Below are 27,194 nucleotides of genomic sequence, written 5' to 3'. Positions count from 1 at the left end.
GAGCAGTTCTCACCGACCCCGGGAAATGAGTTATTGCCACTGCTTCCTCAACGTTAGAGAAAGGCCTATTCTGCAGGATGTTAATGACTGCCTCGTTCTATTCCACGGAAGACACCTGCCTTCTTCCAGAACCTGGACGCCGAACCACCGTCCCAGTGTGTTCCCACTTCCGCATAATGGCATGGATAGTGCCCTTCGATAAGCCTAAATTCGTCGAAATTTGCCCATACCACATACCCCTCTGGTGAAGAGTTACTATTTTTGCTTTATTAAATTCAGATACGGCTGGCATTGTATCACTAAATTTAAAATTATTATCATAAATTTGATAGACGTTTACTTCAAACTGTCAATTTTTCGATTTAATTTATAAACGTTATAATAACAGTAAAGGGCAGCTTACAATGACATTTTTTGAAATGCCAAAATTTGATCGTTCAAAATTTTTTGTCCGCCATAGTATTGTAACGATTTCTATATTCGGGTTCGCTATATTTTCTAATATTTAAAGAAACTTTATTTATCACCGTCAAACATCAAAATTTATTTATTAAACAATTGATTTTTCTCTACTCCCCCACTTCCTCATTCCACACTATCACTATTCGTAACACTGCCCCTCTTCTAAAAGATTGTTCGCCCCGAACAACTAATTCTGGTCGTTGTCTCCTGCGTAAGACGCCAGACGGTCCAAGTGTACCACCTTCATTTTAGCCCTGGGATGGCGCTGGATCCGGTATACAACGTCATTTATCCTTGTCAAGATTACGAACGGTCCTTCCCAACTCGGCTGCAGCTTTGGGCAGCGACCTTTCTTCCGTTGACGGGTAAACAGCCACACGAGGTCTCCTTCGCGGAATCCTGTCGTGTTCACCTTCAGGTCGTATCGTGTTTTATTCGGTCAACCATCTGGGTCACTTTTTGGTGTTTTGCGAGAGGTAGTCTTCTCGGTGGCTGTCGGATTGGTTTGACGTTGCCGGTGTTGATGCGATCTTGTACGATGTTGGTTCTTCCAGTAGCCTCGTCTGCAGTAGCAAAGGCATCGCTTTCTGTTCGAATAAAGGCCTTGGCTTTCTTGATCTGCTCGTCCGTGAGGCGTTTCCAACCTTCAAGGAAAAGTTCTTCTACGCTCGTTTCCTTGGCTTTTCCTTTGCTCGGTTTGGACGGTTCTTCTTCACGTCGGACAACCCGCAGTACAGGATGGTATCGCTCGATTTGTAAACCTTTCTGAAGCGTGACCCTGTTGTCACTCGAATTGACCGCACGAATCGGGATTGGTCTACCAGCCTCGACGAGCGTTCGTGCTAGCATAATCGGTGTTTCCTTTGTCATGTCCGGGTCGATGTTCCCCGTCCGGTATCTCCCAGGATCTCCTTCCAACTCTGCCAAAACGATCTGTTCTGAGTTCGTCTGGAGACGCACCTTTTCGGAGACAATCACCCTTACTTCATCAATCGAGGCAGTTGAAAGATGTAACAAGATTTCTTCATTTCCGGTCTGCAGCATTCGATTCTTGATGTCCAGCACGAACCCACACTTGTTCATGATGTCCAGCCCCAAGATGAAATCGTCAACTATGTCCGCCACTACAACCCGGTGGATGACCTTAACACTTCCCAACTCGAGTCTTACATCGGCTTCTCCGAGAACTCGAACTGCTTCTCCGGTAGCTGTTTTCAGAATCAAGTCGCTTCCCTTGATTTGGAGATTTTTCAGAGATTCGACAACGTCTGGCCTCACTATAGATAGGGTTGCTCCCGTATCGACGGTCATAGTGCATGTGGTTCCATTTATGCGACCGTCTACCAACAAACTGTCGTTCCTTTTCTTCAGCGGCGAGACTGAGACGACCCTGGGGGCTGTGCTAGCCTGATTTAGTTTTCCGACTGCCTCGAAGTCGAAGGAGCTTCTTCGTAACGGCACCGGCCATCTGTACGAGCGGCAGTTCCTCTTCAGATGGCCTACCTTACCGCAGTTGAAACATTTAGGTCTTGCGAAGGAGATGGAACGCTGAATTTCTTCAAGCATTTTCGTCATTTTCTGCAGCAAATCTCTTTGTCTTTCGGTCGGTTCCTCGACGGTTACAGCTTGAAGGCGTTGCACCGTCGGGCGAGAAGCATTTTTCGCTGCTTCGAATTCCAGAGCATGAACAAGGGCGTTAGCACATTTCTTGTGTCTGGCGAGTCTCAAAGCTAGTTGTAGCTCACCATCGCGAACTCCATCGACGAACACGCTGGTTCCAATTTCGTGGTGAAACTGCGCGGGACCGTTGGGGTAGGCCAGGTGAACAAGCCTCTCGACGTCTGCAGCGAACTCTTGAAGATTCTCGCCGCTTTTCTGTACTCTTGCTCGCAATTGTGACTGGTACACTTGGCTGAGATGGTGGTCGCCATACCGCAACTCTAGCGCTTTGACGAATGCCGCATAATTCTTTTGATCTTCTACGGGCAGAGTCTGTAATATCTGCAGTGCCTGTCCGCGTAGAGCCAATGTCAGCGCAACGGCTTTACCTTCGTCATCCCAATTATTCGCTCCGGCGGCCGCTTCAAACTGTTTCTTATACATGGACCATGAAGTCGTACCGTCGAATGGCGGAGGTTTTAGTTTCACCAAACCTGTCTCTAGTTTCCCGGATAGTCCTGTCTTAAGTCCTTTAAATTTTGCTTCCATTTCTTTTACCTTCGCTTCGAAGTTTTCTTTTATTCGTTCTACATCTTTCTTGATTTCTCCCACCTTTTCCTCTACACCTCTTTGGATATCCGTGACTTTTTCCTCCACTTCCTTCTTGATTTCCGTAACTTTTTCCTCCACCTTTTCCTTAAAGGTGAATTCTAGATGCTCGAGAATTCGTTTCTGTTCTGCTTTTTCTTCCAAACCCCTCTTTTCAATTTCTTCCAGAAACTTCACTTGTTCGTTTCTTTGTTGTTCTAACAGCTTCGCTTTTTCTTTTCTTCGTTCTTCTTTTTCTTCTAAAAGCCTCTTTTGTTTTTCGAGACGTTTCTTTTCTTGTTCTTCTAGAAACTTTTCTTTTGCTTCCCTTCGTTCTTCTTTTTCTTTCATAAGCTTCTTTTGTTCTTCGAGACGTTTCTTTTCTTGTTCTTCTAGAAACTTTGCTTTTGCTTCCCTTCGTTCCTCTTTTTCTTCTACAAGCTTCTTTTGTTCTTCGAGACGTTTCTTTTCTTGTTCTGCCAGTTCTTCCAGAAGAAGTTTCATTTGTTCTTCCATGATTTTCCTTTGGTTTCTCGTGATGCTCTCAGAAGATTCGGACATCCGCTAATTCACCAGACTTTTATGTTACACGTTTCTTTAGATCCCACTTCTGACACCAATGTAACGATTTCTATATTCGGGTTCGCTATATTTTCTAATATTTAAAGAAACTTTATTTATCACCGTCAAACATCAAAATCTATTTATTAAACAATTGATTTTTCTCTACTCCCCCACTTCCTCATTCCACACTATCACTATTCGTAACAGTATCATAAAAGGTTGAGTTGGCTATGTTTTTTTGTCCAAGGGAAAAAAAGTTGACTAAAAGCTTGAGTTGACTATGTTTTTTTACCCAAGGGGAAAAAAGAGACACTTTACTCCATACAATCAGGGAGTAAAGTTGCTCATTATATACAGGACGTGCAAAAAATCATTTTTATTTATGAACAAAAATGTTGCACGTGTATAATAAGTGGTAAGAAAGCAAAAATAGTTATTTATGCAACAAGTAATACTTTTTTTTACGAGAAGGAAAATTTGCCGCTCGACCGAACCGAGTGCGCAATCCGCCGAGTAAAAAAAGATACTTTACTAACGAGCTGCATACAAAAATTTTTTGGCGCCCGTAAGTTTAGATAACAATTTTTTCGACACTCAAAATTTGAAAATTTTCTCCTCTGGAACCCGTGGACCTTTAAAACACTCGTTTTACTCGCGTTTTAAATTGGCCCACTCATGTCAAAAAAATTCCAATTTACACAGGATCTCGTTAAAAAAATATACTAATTATGATGACATGCCACGGCACTTTTTTTAACGCAAAATGCGTGCAAAAATGAACCGCTATGGCAGTTTTTTTAACGCTTCTTGACCGATTCAAAAATCACATATTTTATGAACGCAAACAAATGAAAAAACTTGCACTTTTTGCACGAACGTTAAAAAAATACGTTTTATTTCTTTAATTTTTTTACATAACATTTTTAAAGTGTCCCCTCTTTTAAACAAATTAACATACTTACATTTTAGATAAAATAATGAGAAAAAAATGTTAATCCATACCTGAAACCAAAATGATAATAATCTTCATGTCCTTATTCGTACATTTCTGGCTCTGTTTGTCAGTAATATCTTGTACAAATAACAGTAATAGCCTGTAATTGTCATTAACTTATCACCGGTATAGTAAAACGTTTCGTTATCAAGATAACCTCTTGTGCATAACATTATTATTCAAATACATTTTTTTTGTGTAGGGAAAATCTCGACCAAGACAAACACCAAGACAAGCAGTTATGGTTCAGCGAAATTTTGACGGTTCCGTCGGCGCGAATTCGACAACTTCCTTATTGAAGAGCGGTTCTATAGACTCTGACGAGGACGATTTTCACAAGCCTAGAGGCAAAGAAATAACAAGACGAAGAGGTGCCATTAAACACCAAAGGTAGGTATTGTTGCTTTACAAAAATAACTGATGGCTAATTATTAAACATTTCAGAGTACACGAAGTGAAAGGTCACAAGTTTTTAGCGAAATTTTTCCGTCAACCTACGTTCTGCGCGTTTTGCAAAGATTTCCTTTGGGGGTTTTGTAAACAAGGCTATCAATGCCAATGTTAGTTGGACTAGTTTTAAGTCACCTCTTAGTAATGAGTCCGATTTTAGCTTGTCAAACTGCTGTACACAAAAGATGCCACGATAAATTACTAGGAAAATGTCCAGAGTCCGGAAGGGAATCTGAAAGTACGATCGTAAGTATTTAACCTTGTTGGTATTCAAACAAATTTTATTCTGAAATTTCAAATTACTGATGATTTCTTCTGTACCATTTTTATAGTATTTACGGGAAAGGTTCAAAATTGACTTACCGCATAGATTTAAGGTTCACACGTTCATGTCGCCCACATTTTGTGACCACTGTGGTTCTCTGTTATACGGTATTTACAAACAAGGTTTAAAGTGTGAAGGTAAGTTCTACGATAAGTAATATTTGGTACATAACCTTATACAATCGACGTTTTGCCAGTCAGTTAAACTTGTATTTTTTCATATTCATGTTTGTTCATAGAAACAAAAAAAAATTGTTCTACGACTAACAAGTATATATGTAGTACAGCGTCATTATAAGAATGATTGTAGTCCAAGTTGGCGTGAAAACTTAATGTAAAATTTATGGTTGCAGCTTCACATGAAAATGATCAAAATTATGTGAATAAGTGAATACACAGCGTCAATTGACACGCTATTGACAGTTCACCCCACAGAGTTACGTTTGTATAGGTACAGCTGCAAAAATTTCATAACATAGGCATGGCTTTTTTCAGCTACAAGCATTTATAATGACCTGTGTAATGGTGTGTGCTGTTACGTTTACATTGCTATTTTTTGCAGTGTTGACAACTAGTATGCCTTTCACTTTTAACAAACAGAATAATAAATAAATAATAATACCGTGCGATTAACAATTATTTAAATTAAAGAATCCTTTGAGATTTTGGACGTATGACCAAATCTGAGGTTCAGACGTTCAGATGCTCTGTATTTTTAGTTGCATACACCTATTTCAATTTAAATTTGAAAATTTTTGCCGAAACTCGGACTAACAGGCAAACACCATTAAGAAAGTAGGATTCAATGATAAATCTTTTATGTTCTGAAGTAAAACTATTTGTTTCTACTGTGCGTTACTATTGGGCTCATTATTATATCGAAAACAGTATAATAATGAATCGTATTATTAAACTGTTTTTGGTGACCTTTAGCTTTATTATATTGGCAACATCAGTCGTTTCACGTCAGACGTCAAGATAAAGTGTGAGGCTACGAAGTAAATTTACAACTTAGTAAATATAATATTTTAAACATTTTTTCTAACACTAATATCTTATACTGTTTCCATGGTGCATTTGAGCTCACACCTTATGTTTCCCATAAAATACGCTTTTCTCTATAAGACACGTCGTCAATAGCAACGTATCTTATAGAGTCATAAAATACGCTCACACATATTATTCAAGTAACATTTTATTCATCATTTTTACAGTAATTATCACAAAAGTGAAAAGTACAATTATTGAATTGGAACTGCCACATTAGCTTCGTGCTCTTGTTTCTAACATCTTCTTCTTCAACTTCTGCTGTTTCATCCAATGCAAGTGCCCGGCCATCTAAAACTGGCAATCTTTACATTTTCTTCAAATGATTCTTGCCGTAGTGTGAATTAACTTTTAATGAAGTTCTACACACTTACTCCATATCAAGAAAAGCCAAAATGACATCTTCCGTTACCTCCGTGATGCTTTTTTTATTGTTCCGGCCTTGAAACGAAACATAGGTACACCTTTTCGTATGCACTTTTAGACTTCATTGGTAACAAGTTGCCCCTTTTTTCTTATTTCTTCTGGAACGTTTTGGCACATTTCAACGATGAAAATTGTTTTTTTCCAAATTTGTTAATATTATTACCATAGTACCCACGGCAACCTCCGCATTTTGTGAATTGTGACGCGCCTCGAATAATGTCTGAATTTATTAAAATTTCTGATAAGATGTTAGTGTTAGAAAAAATCTTGAAGACAACGCGTGTTTTATAGTTTAAAAATCTCGATCTATTAAATCCTCGCTCCCTGTGGTCGCTCTGATTTAAACTACGATCTCGATTTTTAAATCGTCTATAAAACCCTTGTTGTCTTAATAGCTATAGCACACGAATTACAGATATTATTGGAATTTGCTTCACGGCTATTAGATTAGTTTCAAATTTAAATATCGAGCAGTCAAAATTAATTTGTAATCGAGTCATCCATGGGTTTGAATCCGTATGTCTTTTGCGATTGATATGTCGAGATCTAACCTCTGTTTCAAGCTGTGGTTTCAAGCTGTGTTTATTGGAGCGTGGAGTTCAAGTAACGACATACGACTTCGGATTCATGGATAACTCGATTACAAATTAATTTGATCATTTTGATCGCTCTTTACAAATCGTCAATGTCTGTTAAAAGTTCTGTTAGCGGCTTAAGGGACATTTGGTGGGGGAAACTTGCGCGGTCCAAATATCCAACCAATAGGAACCACTCTTATTTACTAATAAATGGACCTGATCGATCCACAGAACGGTCGAACGAAGTAGCGTTGCTGCACATTCCCACCGAATGTCCCTTCACCAAGCGACTGGAATCTACCTACCAACCGCCGCAAAAGTCCTTAGTCTAATATGAAAACTGGAGCAGGCAAAATTTCAGGAATTAGTAAAGTAAAGTAGATAAAATAGTATATTAGGTACTTTCGTTTAGTAAGACGTATTATCACACTCATTCATTTAAAGCACTCTTCGCTACGTCGTCGTGTTTTAAACACATTCGTGTGATAATAAAGCGTTTTATTAAACTCGTATACTAATATATTATTCTAATTTGCTGTTTTAACAAAGTTATTAACGCATTCATTTTGAATACGTTAATAAGCCATTAACACATCCGAAATCTAGAAACTTTTTTCAGTTGGTAACACACATTGTCGGCAGCAAATTTACTGTGGTATTCTCTGCTATTTGCCGTATTTCTGGATAATTCACCTTTAAATTGGAATTTCACTTGCAAAAAATGATAATTATGTTTAGTCTAGATTCAAATTTAAAATTTTACTTTTAATATGTAAACTTTGAAATAAAAGTGTCACCAACTGTCACAAAATTCCCTAAATTAGCAAGATTGATTTTATTTGTAAAACAAATTAGAAAAAATAGCATAAAAAACCCTCCTTGGGGCAGTCGTGCTGCAAACCTGACTCGTGTCTTAATATTAAGTTTTATAAAACTCAAGTTTTAATATACTATTTTGCGTTAAAATTTTATTAATAATGACAATTGTTTGACGTTTATTATCGGAGTTAGCAAAGATACGAAAAATCTGAAACTGTCAAAGTCATAGCCGCCCCTTATCTAAGTAATTGTTGATTGCACGGTATACATCGTGTTTCACGTAAGAGTACGAGCCTGATGAACTCAAAATGCAACCAAATATTCAATTTTCATGAGTAAGTAGGTGTAATAAATCATATTTTGACAAAAAGTAGGACATCCCTGAAGTTTTTTAGTTTTCCCCCTTGTTCACACATTTGCGGAAAAGCTCCTTAGGGATTGTGTTAGTTAGGGATGTCCAAAACTACAATTTATAATTTTTAATGAATGTAGTTCCCATTATCAAATGTATTTTGTGTTGCGTTTAGAGTTGTACTATCGGCGCCATCGAAATGTGAACGCCAAATTTTCCTAGTGTGTGTTGAACATCAATCATAGGCATGCGTTAATGTGTCAGATTTGTGACATATTTTCACAAACATAATTATATACATGCCACGACATTTGACCGATGCGGAAAAAGCGAGGGCTGTAGCCAAACTCGGGGAAACTTGTAATAATTGTAATAGAAAGCTATAGGTAATAGAAATCTTCTCTTATCTCCCATACATATTACTATATCTATGTATAAAGTGCGTCTATCGATATTTTGAAACGACTTTTTAAACACTAGTTAACATTTTCGGTCGTTTATGATGGTCTCATTACTAGGGGATTATTTACCTTCCCTGTAACAAAAACTCTCGATGGTACCTGCGGATTATTGAGGATCAGTTACTCACCACTTTTACGACAATCTTTGTTAGCCGGCAATAAACCACTGAAGGAAGCAAAAGGTCGTTTTAAAATATCGATAGACGCACTTTAGAAACGTCTTCTGTTTTGGTCTAAGATTAAATAAAACTTTGTTCAGTGGCGAGTAGACCAAAACAGAAGACGTTTCTATGGCACCAGAAATTCGTTCACATTTCGATGGCGCTGATGGTACCTACAGGGTCATTATAAATGGTTGTCCCATCGTAGGTGGCTGTGCGCTATGCTTTAGGTGCACCGCTACGCCCACTAGTTGTTACAAACATTTATAATGACCCCGTGTATGTCAGTCTTAATTTGTTGAAGTTATTATAACCACTTTATTTTATCCCATACATTCTGTTTGTTTTGTTGGTTGCCTAACTGCAGGTGTAAATTAACACAGTTAAGAATTTTCAAACTATGTAATACGTATAACGGGTGTTTTTTTTTTAATTTGGCGTCGAAGTAGGCGTTGAACTGTCGATTGTTAACGCACTGTACAGGTTACGGATCACGGATCAGCTGTTTAAATCTTACGCTTTTACATGAGTGGTGCGATCTCAATCGACTCTCCAACGCCTACTTCGACGCCAAATTTAAAAAAAAAACACCCTTTAGTATGATCAAAAAGTCTTTGGATCAGAGTAGTCGTGGAATTAACAAGCTATCTAGGAAATTATTTATTTCAATGATTTTTGACATTTATTTGACAACTTTCAAGTTAGCAGGTTATAATTCAAAATGTTTCAAAGAGAACATTCCATTTTTATTATTAAATCATACTACAGAAATGGAAATCGTAGTGAAAATGGTGATTGGATTTATTCGCCTCGTTTATGTTTAAACGAGTTCCGTGAGAGATTAGCACTACTTTGAAGTACACATAAAAACTACGGAGAGTAGAAGTAAATAATTCTATAGATGGTTTTTACCTATACGATAGTATAGGTCATCGACAGTTTTGTCTTTTCTAATGCAACTATACTCAATTTCATATAAATGTGCATCTAAGCAAGCCATGAAAATCTGATTTTCTGTTGGTAGTAAAGCTAAAGCTAGTGACTTTGACTTTCAAAGTTGCTTGCTCTGCGCGAACCCGATTTGACAAATTTTTCAGTTTTTGTCGTAGAGGGATGATTTCAAAAGCAATGTTACGTCTTTTTACTGATTAAATTAAAGTAATTCTTATTTGTTTTTGTCTTTGTATTTTTACCAAGTAAAGATTTATTGGACATGACCTTCATAAATGTGACTTTTGTAATGTAACTAAATTAAAGGTGCTTTTACAAATGCACAGCTCACTTGATGAACATTTATATGAAATCAATTATATATGAATTTTTCCTTTTATGAAAAACCGAGTATTTACCCAAGAAAGTAGGTATGCTAAATATTTTTAAAAAATAGTTTAATATTTTTATTCTTTATTTATATTTTTATTCTGATTTAGAATAGAATTTTAATTTTTTTTTGGCTTATTGAAGCCAAACAAACAAAAAATGTAAATTGTTTTCAAGTTTAACCCATGCCCTATACATAACCTGGGTTAACTTCATGCGCAATTTCTAAATCTTCTTCCGCCAAAGGTTTATTTTTATTCCCGTATCCAAAACTGGTCGCTACAAAAAATTGTAGACAGACAATAGATCACAAATCTTTTTGGCATCTGTCTTAATGACAGGTGACACATCAATGTGGTATTTCTTTTTTAGGTAAATAATAACATAATATAACTTTACCGTCATACGTTTATGTTACAGTATACGTTAATTAATAATAGAGCATCTCTGTTTATCGTAGCAGACGAGGATAGTCGTAAAACTGCATTTTTGTGATTTTGCAAATTAAGAATAGTCACCGCTAAACAAATAGTAGTGTTTTCAGTAAGGTGTGATGCATTTTTCCTGAAAACTATTTTCAGCTGGGACTTATCCAAAAGTAATTTCAGTTACGCATCGCGAAACAACAAGCAATGAAGTTGAAAAATTAATTGTAGTATTACACTACCTCAAATGTTGAAATACCAGAAGAAAAACTGTTTTTTTTTTGGTTAAATCAATTTTAAATTTATATTCCTTTTTTTCAAATACATGTATTGAGATAAACGAGTTGTTATAATTCCAATTCATCTCTCTGAATTTAAAACGTAACCTTGTCTAATGTTGATGTTTCCTTATCCGTAAGAATACCTGAGATGGTTTGTTTGAAAGAAAATGAAAGTTGAATGGTATCAACAAAATACCTAAATCAGAAATGTTTAAGTAGAGTATACAATATTATTTTGTCGACGTGAAGAGTACGAATACAAATCATTTGCATTTACCCCGACGTTTAATGTCAATCCAATCTGATGACGAAGTAAATCATTCACCGGTAGGATAAAAATAACAATGACAGTGTGAGAGAATACAGATGTCTTGAATTCTACAAAATATACCGGGACCTTTTTTTTAACTCTGAACAAAGTCCATACTTCCCTTATGTTCAATTTTAAAAAACACAGATCAATGCATTGTGAGTTGCTATGCAACCAACTATACCGAACACCAAAGATTTTGAAATAATGTTAAAAATTGTTCCGATTGATGGAATTGGTCTACCATGTGTTGCATTGGAAATGTCACGCACATTTCTAATGCTCTGATTGGCATAGAATAACTGCATTATGTGTATTTCTTCTTTAAACAACTTGACCATTTTGTTAAACTGTCAAGTACTTATTTTCGTTACCTTGGTTACGTGATTATAATTGTCCGTTTACTCTAAGGTTATATTGGGGCCGTAAAAGTAGTTACCTCCTAATAAGCTGCCCTTTTGTGTGGGTTTCAGAAGCCACGCGCCCCTGCAATAAATCAAATTTTAAAAGCTGTTGGGTGGATGTACAAGGTCCGGTTTAAGGGAGAATGTTTAGTTTTATTATTTTCTGAACCGAAGTATATGGTACCCTGGTTAATTCACTGGTCTTTTTAATAGGATTAGAACACCCCCTTGTGACTAGACCTTCATAGCTTATTTTTCAACATAATCTCTAAAAACGAAAATTTATAAATTGGAATTCATATTTCGACAAATTAGCCTCAGTCCCACTCGAATGAAACAACCAGCCGGGTTTACCTGCTGTTTACAATCACAAAATGTTTTCTATTGTAGAAAAATCAACTTTTACACAATCGGATAATTCTACGGCCCCAATATAACCTTAGAGTAAACGGACAATTATACATACATACATTGACCTGTGTTTTTTAAAACTAAACATAGGGAATAAGTATGGGCTATGTTCAATGTTAAAAAAATATCCCGGTATTTTTACACTATACACCTTCAATTAGTGGAAAAGATTATTGTCACAATAAAGCTGTTGTGTTGAAGATAATCTTTCTCTGATATTGGCAATGAAATAATGTTCCTTTTTTGTTCGACACTGTCAGAATTTGAGAGTTTTCTCCCATGTGAACGGATTTTGATAAATGTCACAACTTGTCAAAACGAAACGTCAAGCTAATGTTAAAGATTTAAAACGATTTGGAACCTTTAAGGTGCTCGTCGAACAAAAAAAAAAACGTTGTATTCAACTCGTTCGTGTGTAAATTGGGCCTTTTTTGGCATGAGTGGGCCCAATTTACACACAAACTCGTTAAATAAACTACTACGTAAACTCGGTACAGGTTGCAAAGACACACTTGTCATTTGCAACAGCACTTTTATGGCATTAGTCATTTGAAATTACTTTAAAACTGTACTTATTTGGAAAATATTCAACCCAAACTATGATTTTCTGGTCCCTTTGTGCCTTTATTTTGTTCAGAAATATGAAAAAAAAATGCTGTTGCAAATGACAAGTGTGTCTTTGCAACCTGTACCGAATTTATTAATAAATTAGGCCAGGTGGACAGTATATTTGCTTGGCGACTTATTAGAATAAGTGTACCTTTTCAGGTGCCATTAACAATTTCTTTACGAATAATTTTCAGGTAAAGTTTGATTTGGCTGCAGAACAAATTTCACAATCTACCATAAAGTCGTAAACGTACGAATTTTAACGAACGTCATTTAGTCTTTGCCGCGCCAAGAATGATCTTTCCTCTGTATACAACCATAAAGATATTAATTTTAAAAAATTGAAGCAGGTGTAAAATTGTTATGTAAAATCATCGGGAGAGAGAAACAATAAATCAGCAAACTGAAAAAATAGACGAGGACGTACAGTTTTACCGACAAATTGTCACTTGGAAATCACAATGCACCTGTTTGTCGACATTACCGTCAATCATTTCTAAAATAAGAAGAAATATTAAAAACCGCAAAAAAGCTACCTATTTACCTACCATAAAACGGTTACGAGGAACCGGCGGGAGCCGTTAGCTACGATTCCAAAATATTTTGATTAATCTATTTTCGGTTTGATCAAAAGTAGAAAAAACGAGCAAAATGACGTCAAAGATGGCTTCCCTTTCGCGTCTGATCTTTTGACATACACACACCAGTGTCTGTTCTTTGTATGCGGACATACAGGTGTTCGAGCTAATAAAGTTTAGCAAGAGCTTTCCAACGTCACAGTTTCCACGATAAAAATAGGATTGTTTGGCATCACCGCTAAGAAATCTGCCAGTTTAACATTCAGCGCTTATTGGTGCGGGAGTTCATATGATTATTTCGTGTAAAAAAGAAAATAAACGGTTTTCGATTGATCGGTTTCGAACTGATAGAGAGAGCTTATTGAATTGTCTTTATTTATTTTTGTGCAATATTATTAAAATCGGTCGAGTGCACGTGGTGGAATAAAACATCCAACAGGTAGCAAATAAATTGGCTCAGGGTTGAATTGTATTGATCACGTGTTTTTATCTTAATTGGTCGTTTAATTTTAATCAAGATGCCTTACTATTCTGAACTTGGAATATATATGAGTCCCACTAGTAGTTACATGGGCACATATGTACCCGGTCCTTATTCGAATCATTCCTCTTTATTACCTTCAAATTTTACTCGTCCACCTCCTTCATTGCTGAAACCGCGGAGTTTCCGTTACAAGCCTCTCCTTGCGACAATAACAGAAAGTCAGTCGCCTTTACGACGGATTAATTCACCAAAATTGAACGCTCACAGTTCGCCAAAATTCATAGTGGCTAAACCCATTAAGATCAATACAGCCGATATAGATGTGTCTGTGAATAAATATCGGAAATATGAACGCAGCAAGCCGATAGAAGAAAGAGTTGAACGAAAATCGCCGAGTCCAAATAATAAAGTTGAAAGTCCAAGAAATTCGGTCGAACAGAAGGATGCTAAACCGAACAAAGTGATCAGGAGGGACCGTCCTACGGTACGTATACAAACTATTCACAAAGACATGCTACCCTCCGACGTCACATTTACAAGACGTTGGAGAGACAATTTTGAACATAAGGAATTGTACACTGAAGAAGAAAAGAAACCGAGGAAGACTCCGGGCGAGTTGTTGAAAGAAAAGTTTTTGATTCGTAGCAGAGAAGATATATTTAAATCGCCAGAGAAAAAAGTCAGCAGACGTGGATCCAAGAAATCAGCCATACAGAAAACTCCAAGTTTTCACGATATTTGTACAGCCATTACCACCGATCAAATTGATGAGGTGTTAAATCCTGGTCAGCCTATTGAAGTACAAAGGCGTCAAAGTCGTCAATTTTCCACGGAAGATATTTTGAAAGAAATCAAACGAAACTCTGCCGATTTGAGTAAAGATATTGACTCGATCATGAATCAACGAAATACCGAAATCAGTGAAGGAGGTGCCCAAGAAAACTGTGATACGCGTGGTAGTGTCAAAAGAAAGAAAAAGTTAACGAAGAAAAAATCGAATGAAAAGGTAGTACTAACTCCTTTAACTCCAGATGCCGAATGTAATAAATCCTTACTACAGCGAAGACCTACGCAGAAAAAAATAAAAAGAACTTCAACCAGTAGCAGTGTCGAAAGTGATGTAGTCGATGTTGACCCCGAAACAGAAAAAGCTTATCAGGAAGCAATTCGGGACATTTCTCAGGTGGAAATAGAAAAAATTAAAATAAAACCGAAACCCATTATAACGGCGACGATTGATATAGATGAGAAACCATCTTTAAAAGCTGTCGTGGATGAAGTAGAAATTATTGAATCACCAAAACCGAAAAAGACTAGTAAATTCAAATTTAATGTGATAGTAGAAGAAATTGCAGAGGTTAAAAGTAAATCATTAAAGCACGATATGAAACAGGAAATGAAAGAACAGAAAGGTACTGTTCACGTAGCCAAACCAAAAGACCCTTTAGTTTCCAATATTGTAAAAAGAAATCATAATGCCCACGTTGGTCACATTTTGGAAGATATTAAGGAAACACCAAAAGAAGAAGCACTTGCGACAAGGAAAAATAAAAACGAGCTAAAGAAAGTTAGCGAGGTTTTGAAAAAGGAAAATCAAAGTGAAAACAATCTCTTACCTCAAAATAAAGTTGATGATGTGAAATCTAATATTATTGAAAATAAAATTTCTTCTACACCTGTTATAGAAAGTAATAAAAAGTCATCTGAGAAGGAAATGGTTCAAAACGATGATAAGCAAACAGTGGCTAAACCAAGTGAGGATATTAAAACAGTTGCGCAACAAAAAAATCTTGAAGTGAAGAAAATGACAGATGCAACAACAAACAAATCCAGTAATTCTGAAGCAAATAATGTCAGTGAAACATTGATACAAACTAAAATTAATGAAAAACTGGTCGAGGATAAACATGTAAAGAAAATGAATAGTTTTGAAAAAAATATTACTCCAGAATTAAAAGAACAACCGGAAGTCAAGAAAACTGATAGCTCTGAAAAAATCATTACTTCAAAACCAAAGGAACAAACGGAGCATAAGAAAATTAATAGCTTTGAAAAAATTATTACTTCAAAACCAAAGGAACAAACGGAAGTTAAGAAAACTAACAGTGCTGAAGAAATTGTTACTTCAAAACTTGAAGCAGAAACTCAAGCAATCAGTATAAATAAAGTCTCAGACGTTGCAAAACTAACAGAAGCAAAAACATTAAAGAAACCTAACGATGAAAAAATGGTTCAATCAAAATCAAATGAAGAGAATAAAGTGGAAGATGTTAAGAAACTATCTGAAAAAACAGAAACAGCGAAAACTGCTAGTGTCGAAGATTCCATTCCAAAACAAAAGAAAGAAAAGGAAACAACTCTTCAAAAGAATCATCTGGATTCCAAAAATATAACGCCGCAATCGTCAGTAGATAAAATGAATGAAAAAAATAAAGAGCCGGCAGCAAATAGCCAAGAAAAGATTGTTGACGAAAAGAAAATAGCAGACCAAGCAACATTCGAAAAAAATAATGATCTTAGTTTTAAAGATAAAACGAAGCGAAAATTAGATGAGCAGTTAACTACAAAACAGCAAATCGTTAAAAATGAACTCTCAATAATTCCCACAAAAGAAACAACTGCTGTAAAGAAAGTTGCGCAGGTTCTAAAGAAGAGTTCTAGTGTTGAAGAAAAAATATTACCTAAGGAGGAAATTAATGAAAATAAAGCAAGAAAAGATATTTTGAAAAAAAGTAGTAGCGTTGAACAAGTACAGTTACAGCAGAATTTACAAGAGACACCTAAAAATAAAAATGTGACGATAACTGATGAACAAAGCCATTTGATGAAGAGCAAGTCAGATCATGTCGTAGAAGATAAAATTCAAGAAAAAAAGAAATCTGAGAAATTTGTTACAAAGAAACACATTAATCTTGAACAACCTCTAAAAATTCAAACACATGACAAGAAGATAGTTCTTGAGGAGAATAAAAAGTCAGCAGTTAGTGCTATTAAAGATGACAAACCACAGAGTCCTAAAGGTTTTAAGCCAAATCTTAATCTACAAGAGATTATAAAAGAAAAAAAAGAATCACCAAAAGTGCAAGATAAGAAAACTACAAATTTGGAGAAACAAGTCAATTCAAACAAAAAAGAAAATAAAGTTTTTGAAAAATGTCTGAAGAAAGAAGAATCCACAGAAAATGAAGGGGAAAACTTTTGGGAAGCAATTGGTCCTCGCGAGAGTGTTTATATTGCTCCCAAAAAAATAACAAGACCGCCATCTCTATCTCCACCTCTTCAAATTCTACAACCTGAGAAGATACTGGAATCACCGCAAGAAGAAATCGAAACTGAACCTGTTCAGGAGGAACCTCCGAAGAAGGTGATGCCATCTAAGCGGTCTCTTGTTAATAAAGCGACAAAAGATGATCCCGATTTGTTGGTATTTATACCTCCTGAACCCGAACCCGAACCCGAACCCGAACCTGAACCTGAGCCTCCCGAAACCACGTTCGTTCCTTTACAGTCTAATCGCTTATCCCACTTTATGAACCCCTTTAAAAAACCCGAACAATTCGAGCAGTGTCCGGTTGAAATTTACGCTACACCGAAAGTGATTAGACATAGACATTATCCAAGACCGCGACATCCGGTGCCGCCGCGGGTCCAAGAATCCGAAAGCAGTGAAGAAGAAAGTGAAGAAGAGTCGACCGAAAGTGAAGAGACCTCGTCCGACGACGAGTATGACGTCAACGTGGTTTACGGCAATAAAGTTGGTGCAAGTACGTCTTCAAATGACTCTGGCTTTGATTCGGGCGTCCCTGGCAGCAGAAATAAGGGTTAGAGCAGTTTTAACCTTTATTCTGTTACAACTAGCACTAACGATTTAACTCCAATAACGTTGTTCGAAACAAGACTAAATAAACATGCTAACGCTATAAATCGTCAAACACAGGAAGTATATAATAAAAATTGTAATATTGTGTCACTCCCATTTAATTTTAACTTATTTCAAGTCCTTGGAAAAGTTTAAAATTAAAGAATTTGTCATTGTTTTGGTTTTGTCGTCGGATAATGCCAGTGTGAAGGGCATTTTATTTTATTTACGTAATGACGTTTTTTTTTATTATTGTAAACAGATTATTCTGAAGTTGAAACTTTATAATTGTTCCCAACATGCTCCACTGAACGCAATTCAACTATAAATAAACCCTACTGAGCCTAATTATCTGAAATAATAAAGTCGGACGTAAGCTAAGGCACATGAACGTGAGTCACAATTTAAATAAGAAAATGGATAGGTTTAGATTTATACATTTTTATCTAATTAATTGAACTTGGTTGTTTTTAACATATAGCACATTTTTCTTTCAGTTTACCGCACGTGGCCCTAGACTTTTATTAACCAGTTGCTATTAATGCGTGTAACGCATATGTTTGCGTCAAATTGGTAACAATTTATTACATTTTAATAAAAAATTCATTGTAAATTATGCGTATGTATAATAGAAAACAGTCACGCAAATTTTCTTGTAGAAATACTGAAACAACTGTTTACGCGCTGTAATTGAAAGTGCAACAAACTGGCAAAGCGTTGATTATTGTGATTTGTTTCAAATCTGATTCGTTTTATTTCTGTATACAGACTGTGATGTAAACTGTCATAAGAAATGCGAGAAACTGACTGCCAATTTATGTGGTGTTAACCAAAAGCTCATTGTTGAAGCTATCGAATCCGTACGTAAAGGTAGGTTTTTCAGTTGTAATTGTAAATTGTTTTGTGCAAATATAACTCTAGATAATGTATTTATTTGGATATTTGCTCTTGGTCATTATTTTAAGCTTGTGAATTATTTTTATCTCTCCCTGTTAAGATTTATGGCTCATGGATGGATGAAATGATTTTTTTTTTAATCTGAGACAAAAATCGTGGGCGTTTATTTCTAGATAGTTTTTTTTTATCTAACAAATGATTGCACGGGTCTGCCCATATGTCCCACATATTTTCCAATATGGAGTGGAAAAATTCTTTATGTTAAATAATGTAGATTTAAATTCTTTATGTAAAATATTTGGATTGCCGACCACATTTCATAAAAAAAACCTTTCTATTTGTGATGATATTGGAAATTGTTTGAAATATTTAAAATAAACATTTAGTGCGATTCTGATTCAAAATTTAGCAAGATTGTTATTGAACAATATTGATTTTACATAGATCCAACCAATCAACAGCTACATATCACAGCAACTACAACATTGTTATACAGCAATATTGGTAAATTTTAAAACAGAATCGCACCAATTGTTAGGGTAATACTGTGCCAAAACCACAAATGTTTAATTAATTTGTTTTTCGTGGGAAGAAAAGATGTCAAGGACTAATCTAATGCTAATCTACCTTAGGGACGAGGTTACTTTGTTTTAATACAAATTTGTAAATTAAGCTATTTTATAACTTTGTTTGCACAGTTTCTGGAATTCTGATAATTTATAGCATTCTGCGGAGCTCCAACTCAAAACGCAGTTTTCACTTATAATATCCCGATGCATAGATTCTATCCGAAATTTTTTTTGAGTGCATTGCTGACTAAGTTATTAATTACTTTGTCAGCATTGTACGAAAATAAAATTTTCGGGATATGAATCTATGCAGAGGGATATTCGGCAAGAAAATCGCATGAATACATTAACCATCAGTGAACGACAAAAAATGTATCTAAAGTTTTTTAAAAATACATACCCACCAAGAGTGTAGAATTTTAACTCCTCTACAAATTGAACTTTTATTTATAAAAATGTAGTAATTCGAATAAAAATGGAAATATTTTTCTTTCCACCTAGAGTTGTCAAAAATATTTCCGGAAATATTTTATGTATCCATGATAATAACAATAAACGTAGCTTTCTCATTGGATAGTAGATTCATGAATGCGATTTTCGACAAAATGTATTTAATCGTTTTTTTATTATACCTGAATCATAATCTCTGTTTTTGTCGCTTAGGAAACAACAAATTCACCTATATTTTGAACAATGGTAAAAATAGACATTTATACACAATTTATAATAGCAACGAAACAACAACAATTGACCATTTCTATATCAACGATTAATGACTTAATGACACAGATTACTTCGGAAAAATTATTTCAATTTACTTTTTCTGTTATAATTTTCAGATTGTAGTGCAGGTATAATAAAAAATAGCGTCGTGCTTTAAAGGCTTCCTTATAAACTTGTATCATAATATACTATTTAATAAATAGTATGCCTCGAAAATCACATTTTGGTTCAAAGGTCCATGTTCAAACTTAATTTTAAACATGAAAGAGTACCTACATTTTGAATGAGACGAGGACAGACATGTGATTCGACCCATTTTAAATTACCAAAACACCGTCCATAACTCAAAAGCAAAGTTTTAATATTGATCAAACTCCGTTTTCAGTTGGAGCTCCTTTATGCAAATTTCCAGAAAGGTGATATTACACTCATAAATAATTTTTAAATTCAAAGAACATCGAATTTCATGAAAATCCAAATTCGACCATGCATTCGGCTATAGAATTTATATCTAGAAATATACAATGTGTCTATAAAAGACCGTATATCAAGAGTCCTGTGGAATTGTAAGGCTCTATAATTTTATTGTATGTCGAGATGTTGAAGTTGTCAAATCAGATGTCAACAGTTAAATGTCAAATGTCGAGATCTAACCTGTGTTTCAAACTGTGTTTATTGGAGCTTGGAGTTCAAGTAACGACATACTCGATTACAAATTAATTTGATCGCTCTTTATAAATATACTACCTAAACTAAAATTAACAAAAACGGGATCAAACATTAAAAGTAAATTTTTCATTTCTTAAAATCATACACTTAAAACTGATAGAGTTTTATTTACTGAGAATCTTACAAAGTTCAAAATATTCAAAATCTACAGAGTTCTTCGAAAAAGTAGTTTCGGCAGATGCTGCAACATTTTATTCACAGAAATTATCTTAGTTACAGCAATAAATTTTGGTCGTCAATGTCATTTCAAAATTTGGTTAGATTGTCACGAATTTAAAAAATTTCCCTGCCTGATATGCCCACGTCAACAAAGTGTCAAAAAATTGAGAAAAAAATGACAATTAATGTCATCCAACATGATGATAGGTTATGATATTTACGACTGTTTTACAATGGAGTATTTTCGATTGCGTCAAAGAATGACCTTGACGACCAAAATTTATTGCTCGCCACTGTACATGTACAAAAAAAAAAACGAGTTCTGATAACTAATCTGTAATAGTAATAATTGTGATTAGGCTATGACTCCACAAATATTCTTCTGTAATATGCTTACATAAAAATGTACTTAAATCTCTTTTTTATACTAGATATTTAGCTAAAACAAAGTTTTCATAGACAAATGACGAATGTCTATGAACTGTCGTATGCTGCATATATCTTTATTTATTGTTATTGCATACAAGTGCATGGTTAAAAAGAAAATGTATTTAAAGAAAATTAGAACGTGGCGGAATATTTGAATAGATAATTTTCTGAATCAGTTTTCAAAAAAAAAAAAATCGCAAAATGAGTACATGAAAACTTTTTAAACTAATAATAAAATAATTAATGCAGTTAGTTTTCGTGTTGTTGCTAAGTCACAAGACAGGAAAAGTGCACTTATCGTAAGAAGAGAGCATTTGTGGATATAGTAATGTATTGTTTGGTAATTTTCAATAACTTTTTAATTCGTGATTGGTTTAGTATTCAAATTTAACAAATTAAGGAACTATAATAATAATACTTTATACTTTAAAGAACTGGAACAACCAGAAGTTAATATTCAGGCCTCTCATGCATGGCTTAAGAAATCAAATATTCACCCTGAGACGGAGGGTTTTATATTTGCAATACAAGACGTGTTATAAATACAAGAAATTATAAAAAACACATATGCGGTTTACAATCGATAATTGATAAATGTAGGATTTGCGGAACTGAAGGGGAAACAATTGAACACATCATTTCTTCTTGCACCGTTTTGGCTCAAAGCGAATATAAAAAACGTCACGATATATTCGCTAAAATTATACACATGAATTTAGCTGTTAAATTCAATTTATTAAAGAATACACAACCACATTATAGTTATATACCAGAAAGTTGTTTGGAAAATGACAGTTACAACTTATATTTTGATAGAACAATTTTAACTGACATTCATATTAAGCATAACAGACCAGACATTATAATTTTAAATAAACAACAAAAGCAAGCATATCTTTTAGATATAGCTGTTCCAAATTCACATAATATAACACAGACATATAACACAAAAATTAATAAATATTTAGAGCTCTCCGTTGCTATGAGAAATCTTTGGTGTTTAGAAAAAAATTCGATTTTACCACTTGTAATTTCAGCAACGGGAATAGTACCGCAATCTCTTTTTAAAAATTTAAAAATTCTGGATTTAGATAACACATTGGTAGTTTATTATACTCATGTCACATCGTGAGGAAGTTCCTTAACATTGACACAGAACATAATACACAACAAAGTCAAAATGCGGAGGCGAGACGCCGGTAATTATGTTGATAAGCACTGCACTATTACTTGATAGTAATATCCGTAATAGTGTATGTACTCCGGCAAAATTGCCGTGCCGCCGGGTGGAGGTGGGATACGACTTATAATAATCTTCATAAAAAAATCTGTGATTTTTAATTAATCTACTAAATTGAATTAGTAACAAAATATACTACTTATCATTATTAAATAGCATATTTGGTGAAACTTTGTACAATAATTGAGCCATAACTAACAGCCCTTTCACAATGGCGTTAACGTTACGTCGATGTAAACACGTTAATGTTAACGTTACATCTAGAAATTCAAAATTACATGTATTTCAGTGTAGACCGTTCACAATGGCGTTATGACAAAAGTTAATACGGAGTTTTCGCGTTACGTTTTTCAGATAACCGTGTACGCTAACGCCGGTGTTGCTAGGCAATAGCGTAACCGATTCATTATTACAATAAAATTTCATTCATATTGGAATAATTAGTGTTGAAATTAGCAAGTGGAATTAACGCAGAAATTAGTACATTTAGTAGTATTCACAATGAAAAATTAAGCAAAGTAATTAGTAGGATCCGCCATCTGTTATTAACAGGGATATTGATGCATTACAGGGAACTGCTACGCTAAATTGCTAAAAATTTGGAACTATTTGGATTACAAGGTAACAAGGGTATTACACATGGTTTTGTACTGTTTGTAAATGTTAAAGTAAGTTACAATGGACGAGAAATTTATACATTTATGTTATGTTTGACGACACTTTGACATGTAAAACAAAAATTTCAAATTGCGCATGCGCGTAACCAAAGTGAACTTGCTAATTTCGCGACAAAGTTAGAAGTATACAAACTTTTCCGTAACGTGCAAAGTAGACGTACTAATTACAAGCATTGTGAATGCGTCCATGCAAACGCACTTGTTATACTTCTCGTGTTAATTGAGAGTACTAATTTTACGTACTAATTATTCCAATGTGAATGGAACTTAAGCGATTACGGTAATTTCTCGCGAATAGCGTACCGGTTATTTTAACGGAACCTAACGCGAAAACTCTCTAATGTTACATGATATTGTTAGCGTTAACGTTAGACCCAGAAATGTTCTGGATTCTTAACGTTACATTCTAACATTAGCCAACGGAAATAATTTTAAAAAAATACTAAAACAGATACATGTAATTAGATCTAACGTTAACATTAACGTTTTAACATCGACGTAACGTTAACGGCACTGTGAAAGGGCTGTTATCGAATTTAACGTACGTTATTCTCTCGTCGCTAGGCTGCAGAAAAATTTGTCGTTGTCGTAAACGTTAAACCATAGGTTAAACCAAAGACGTATTACGTCTTTTCTAGTTCGTTGTCGTACGTACGTTAATCGAATAACGTATACATATCAATTAGAAATTTAATTTTCAAAAAACTGTCGTCTAGTAAAGGTTCCAAGATTAGATTTATAACATTAATGATTTTTCAAAGGATAGGCACTATCTTCATAAATTTTGATTCGTTGGCCATTTACAAAACTGCTTAATAGAATTAATTATTAATTATAATAATTCCAGCTCGACATAGCAGTGATTAATATTTAAATTTATTTATTTTATTTATTGTTTATTTATTTTTAAATAAGTTAACGTTCACCGATAAGTTAAAACGTTTTGCAAAAACTCTTTTTAAAGACGTACGACATCATCTCTACGACATTAAATGACGTTGTCGTTAAAGTTTAACGGACATAATCAAACGGTTTGCAAAAACTCTCTAATGTTAACGTTAGATCTAATTACATGTATTTCAGTACTTTTTATAAATTATGTCCGTTGGCTAACGTTAAGAATCCAGAACATTTCTAGAACTAACGTTAGCGCTAACAATATCATGCAACATTTAATTTTCATCATAACGTCATTGTGAACGGTCCACAATGAAATACATGTAATTTTGAATTTCTAGATCTTACGTCAACATTAACGTTTTAACATCGACGTAACGTTAACGCCATTGTGTATGGGCCTTAAGATAAAACGGTGAAAGTTTCAGTAACATTGGTCTGGCCACATTTCGTCCCACACGATGAGCGATTGTCCTCCTATGGGAAAGACCTGCTTCTCGCATTCCGATAATGCGGTCTCTTTCATTAACACACTTTAAGTGCTGCGATATACTGAAGTTATTGATGATATTGATAACTAATCGTCAAGAATAAAAAGAAATGCATGTTCGGATAAGAATAAAAATAAAGATTTTTCTTCAGGTATTTCTTTCAAATTATCATCATTTTATCTTTCGTTAACATCGATCTAACTGTACCAAGTTTCATCAAAATATATTCACTATTTCTGGGTGTTGAATTTTCCATTATAAGTAGTATATCAGTTATAAATTATAATTATATACCATGTGACCACCAGTTGCCAGTCACAACAATATTAACTATTATTTTGACGTTTATAAAGATGAACGTATGTGAGTTTGGCTTACAAAACAGTTTTAAAAATAAGTGAATACATTAAAATAGAATATAATCGTAAGTGGACACGTGTTTCGAGAGACAAACTCGACATGATCGGGAGTAGTAATAAATTACTCGTCTCCTCACACACCTATTGACCGTACGAAATTTGTGTACACTTCACCAGGAAGTTATTTTTGCGATTACTCGTATATAGGTTTATTGTTTAAGTCGCATTAAAATTAGCAACAAATGTCATGCACCTTTGTGCCAACTAAACATATCTGTACATCATCAAGTATTTAACGTTTTGTTTTTAACCAGACACAAACATTTTTTCTACTTAATGGAATTATTACATGATTCATCATATTGGACACGAGTCAAATAATACATTTTGTAAGTTGGAAGTAAAATTAATACACAACGAATTTGAGAATCTGGTAAAAGTTTTTGATCAAGTCAATAAAATTGCCAAGAGCCTGTGTTTTGTTGAACCGGTTTAAAATAGGTTTCCACTTCCTCAGTTTCTTTCTGTAGACGCTTATTAAAATTACATGGCATTAAATGCGACCGTACTGATCTTGGCAAACTCTCCAATGGCATTTTATTTATACGATTGTATTTATCGTACACTCCTAGTATTATTAAAAAAAAAAAAATATCGCGGAATGTTGGCTCTGTTGTTCATGAATACCCTTTCTCAAGACGTATTTTGGAAGCTATTGTTTTGCTTAATTTTCTTGGTAGGTGTAAAAAGATAAAAATAAACTGGGGGGCCGCCTTGGTGGTTAGACAGACGTATAGTTGCTTCACCGTACATTATTTGGCACTTTTTACCAAGTATTTTTAGATGGATACGTCACAATGATATAAGACTTCTATGAGAATGAGATTCATTTCGTCTTCTTCATTGTTAATAACCTTATATTTATATACCGTCTAACGATCCAAACATCGCTTTTACTCATTTACTCGTAATACTTCGACATTTTTACAACGCTTTTTCATAGGAATTTCTATGTTCAATATTAAATAGTAAAACTACATAAATTTAACTTAGTACTATTCATATTTATAGTACAACTGTTTTTCGTAGGTGTAACATGTACGCGTATTTTTGTGAATTGGCAACCATAGTTAATATACTCAAGACCCTTGGTTTGTCAACTTAATAATACATATGTAATTAATTAACTACATCATGAGGTCGAAAAATCGTGTGCAAGATAGGGTCAAATTATGATTGACTTTAAACTTGAAGGAAAATAGTTCCGTATGATGGCTGTGGCCGCTTATCTATCTGGGTGTGTCGATTTTATCTGTATGTGAAAATTTCTTTCGTTCATCATCATAACCTTTGCCAAAATGCACCGATTAAAATTTTACTTTTTGCAAAATGTTTATCTTATTAGGCAAACATGTCTACTAATTTCTGTGTCAATTGGATCAGTGGTTTTGAAAATACATTGGTAATGGGCAATTTTGTATACATTTTGTCTTTTAATAATTTTGTATCGTAGTTATTTCATTTTAAAATTCAAAGAAACAGAATTCAGAAGGTTACGTTTCTGTGCCGTTGATTTTTGTGTATTGTGTTCATACCAAACTACACCAAGTTTCATATGAAATGCACCACTCATTAGAAATAAAGCTAGGGGTTTGAAACTTTCCTAAAATAATGTTTCATTATTGCGTATGAAATGATCATATATTCAACCAAGAAGTTAGGCGTTGAGAGGCATATTTAATCCAACTTTTTAGCAAAACGTTTTTCTTCTTGTCGTGACATTCTAAAATGAGCAATAAAATTTTCTCCGAAACATATTACATATACAAACTTACTATAACAGAATGCACGACCCTTAATAATTAATTTAAACAAATTAATACTATTTAATAATTAATACTATTTAATAATTAATCCATTCCGGCTATTTGAGTTTACTTGTACCTTATTAAAAATGAAAAACGTTCAAAGATTTTTTTTGTGCCACCGTACGCGTACGTTTCGCGAAACGAGCACTTCGCATATCTAAGACAGGCCGCGAAAGCCAATTTCGCCGCCGTTGGTTTTAACGACGGCCGTTAAAGTAAAATCATTTTAATATTTGATACAAATCAGAGTTCCCATGTAAGAAACCACAGAATTCATAATACCCACGTACTTTTTAACTCTGGAGGAGTACAAAGTACCTACACTTTCACTATTACAATACCATTATTTACAAAATGAATTGTTTTATCTATGTTATTTCCATAGCAACATGTAAACCAAATTTAAATGTATTTATTGACAGTGAAGTAAATTTTACTTGTGTGTTAAGTATATAATAATTACAAATTTTCGGTTGCACAAAAAAGTTGTGTACACCTTGGCCGCGAAATCCTTTAATAACCTCGAGATTTTTATTTGTACTCGTATCAAGGCGCAGCTTCATCAGCTGTCAAATAGATAGATATCTATC

At 34.5% G+C, this 27,194-nt stretch overlaps 3 protein-coding genes across 5 annotated transcripts in view; 1 reads left to right on the top strand and 2 right to left on the bottom strand.

Moving 5' to 3' along the window:
• Positions 1-27,194, bottom strand: part of Ptr (Patched-related) — a 185,716-nt gene that overhangs the window by 71,704 nt on the left and 86,818 nt on the right. The window lies entirely within an intron of this gene.
• Pkcdelta (Protein kinase C delta) overlaps positions 1-27,194 on the top strand; it is a 111,446-nt gene that overhangs the window by 71,039 nt on the left and 13,213 nt on the right. The window contains exons 2-6 of one of the 3 annotated variants that reach the window (XM_069041667.1): positions 4,470-4,657; positions 4,712-4,827; positions 4,878-4,963; positions 5,050-5,179; positions 18,335-18,436. In XM_069041667.1, coding sequence (XP_068897768.1) covers positions 4,470-4,657; positions 4,712-4,827; positions 4,878-4,963; positions 5,050-5,179; positions 18,335-18,436 — 622 coding nt within the window. Of the gene's footprint in view, positions 1-4,469; positions 4,658-4,711; positions 4,828-4,877; positions 4,964-5,049; positions 5,180-12,764; positions 17,529-18,334; positions 18,437-27,194 lie in introns of those variants that run through there. The other 2 variants (XM_069041666.1, XM_069041665.1) reach the window with 2 other exon arrangements.
• LOC138126024 (uncharacterized) lies at positions 873-4,123 on the bottom strand. Its single transcript, XM_069041675.1, has one exon. It carries the CDS (start codon positions 3,268-3,270, stop codon positions 877-879), a length of 2,394 nt encoding a protein of 797 aa, XP_068897776.1. The 5' UTR covers positions 3,271-4,123; the 3' UTR covers positions 873-876.

Source organism: Tenebrio molitor, chromosome 3 (genome assembly GCF_963966145.1).
Source record: "Tenebrio molitor chromosome 3, icTenMoli1.1, whole genome shotgun sequence".
Taxonomy (NCBI): Eukaryota; Metazoa; Arthropoda; class Insecta; order Coleoptera; family Tenebrionidae; genus Tenebrio; species Tenebrio molitor.
This window is presented reverse-complemented; position numbering and strand designations above follow the sequence as displayed.

What these genes read in the sequence shown, in the direction of transcription:
- LOC138126024 (XM_069041675.1), bottom strand. Translation starts at nt 3,270, where the DNA reads ATGTCCGAATCTTCTGAGAGCATCACGAGAAACCAAAGGAAAATCATG.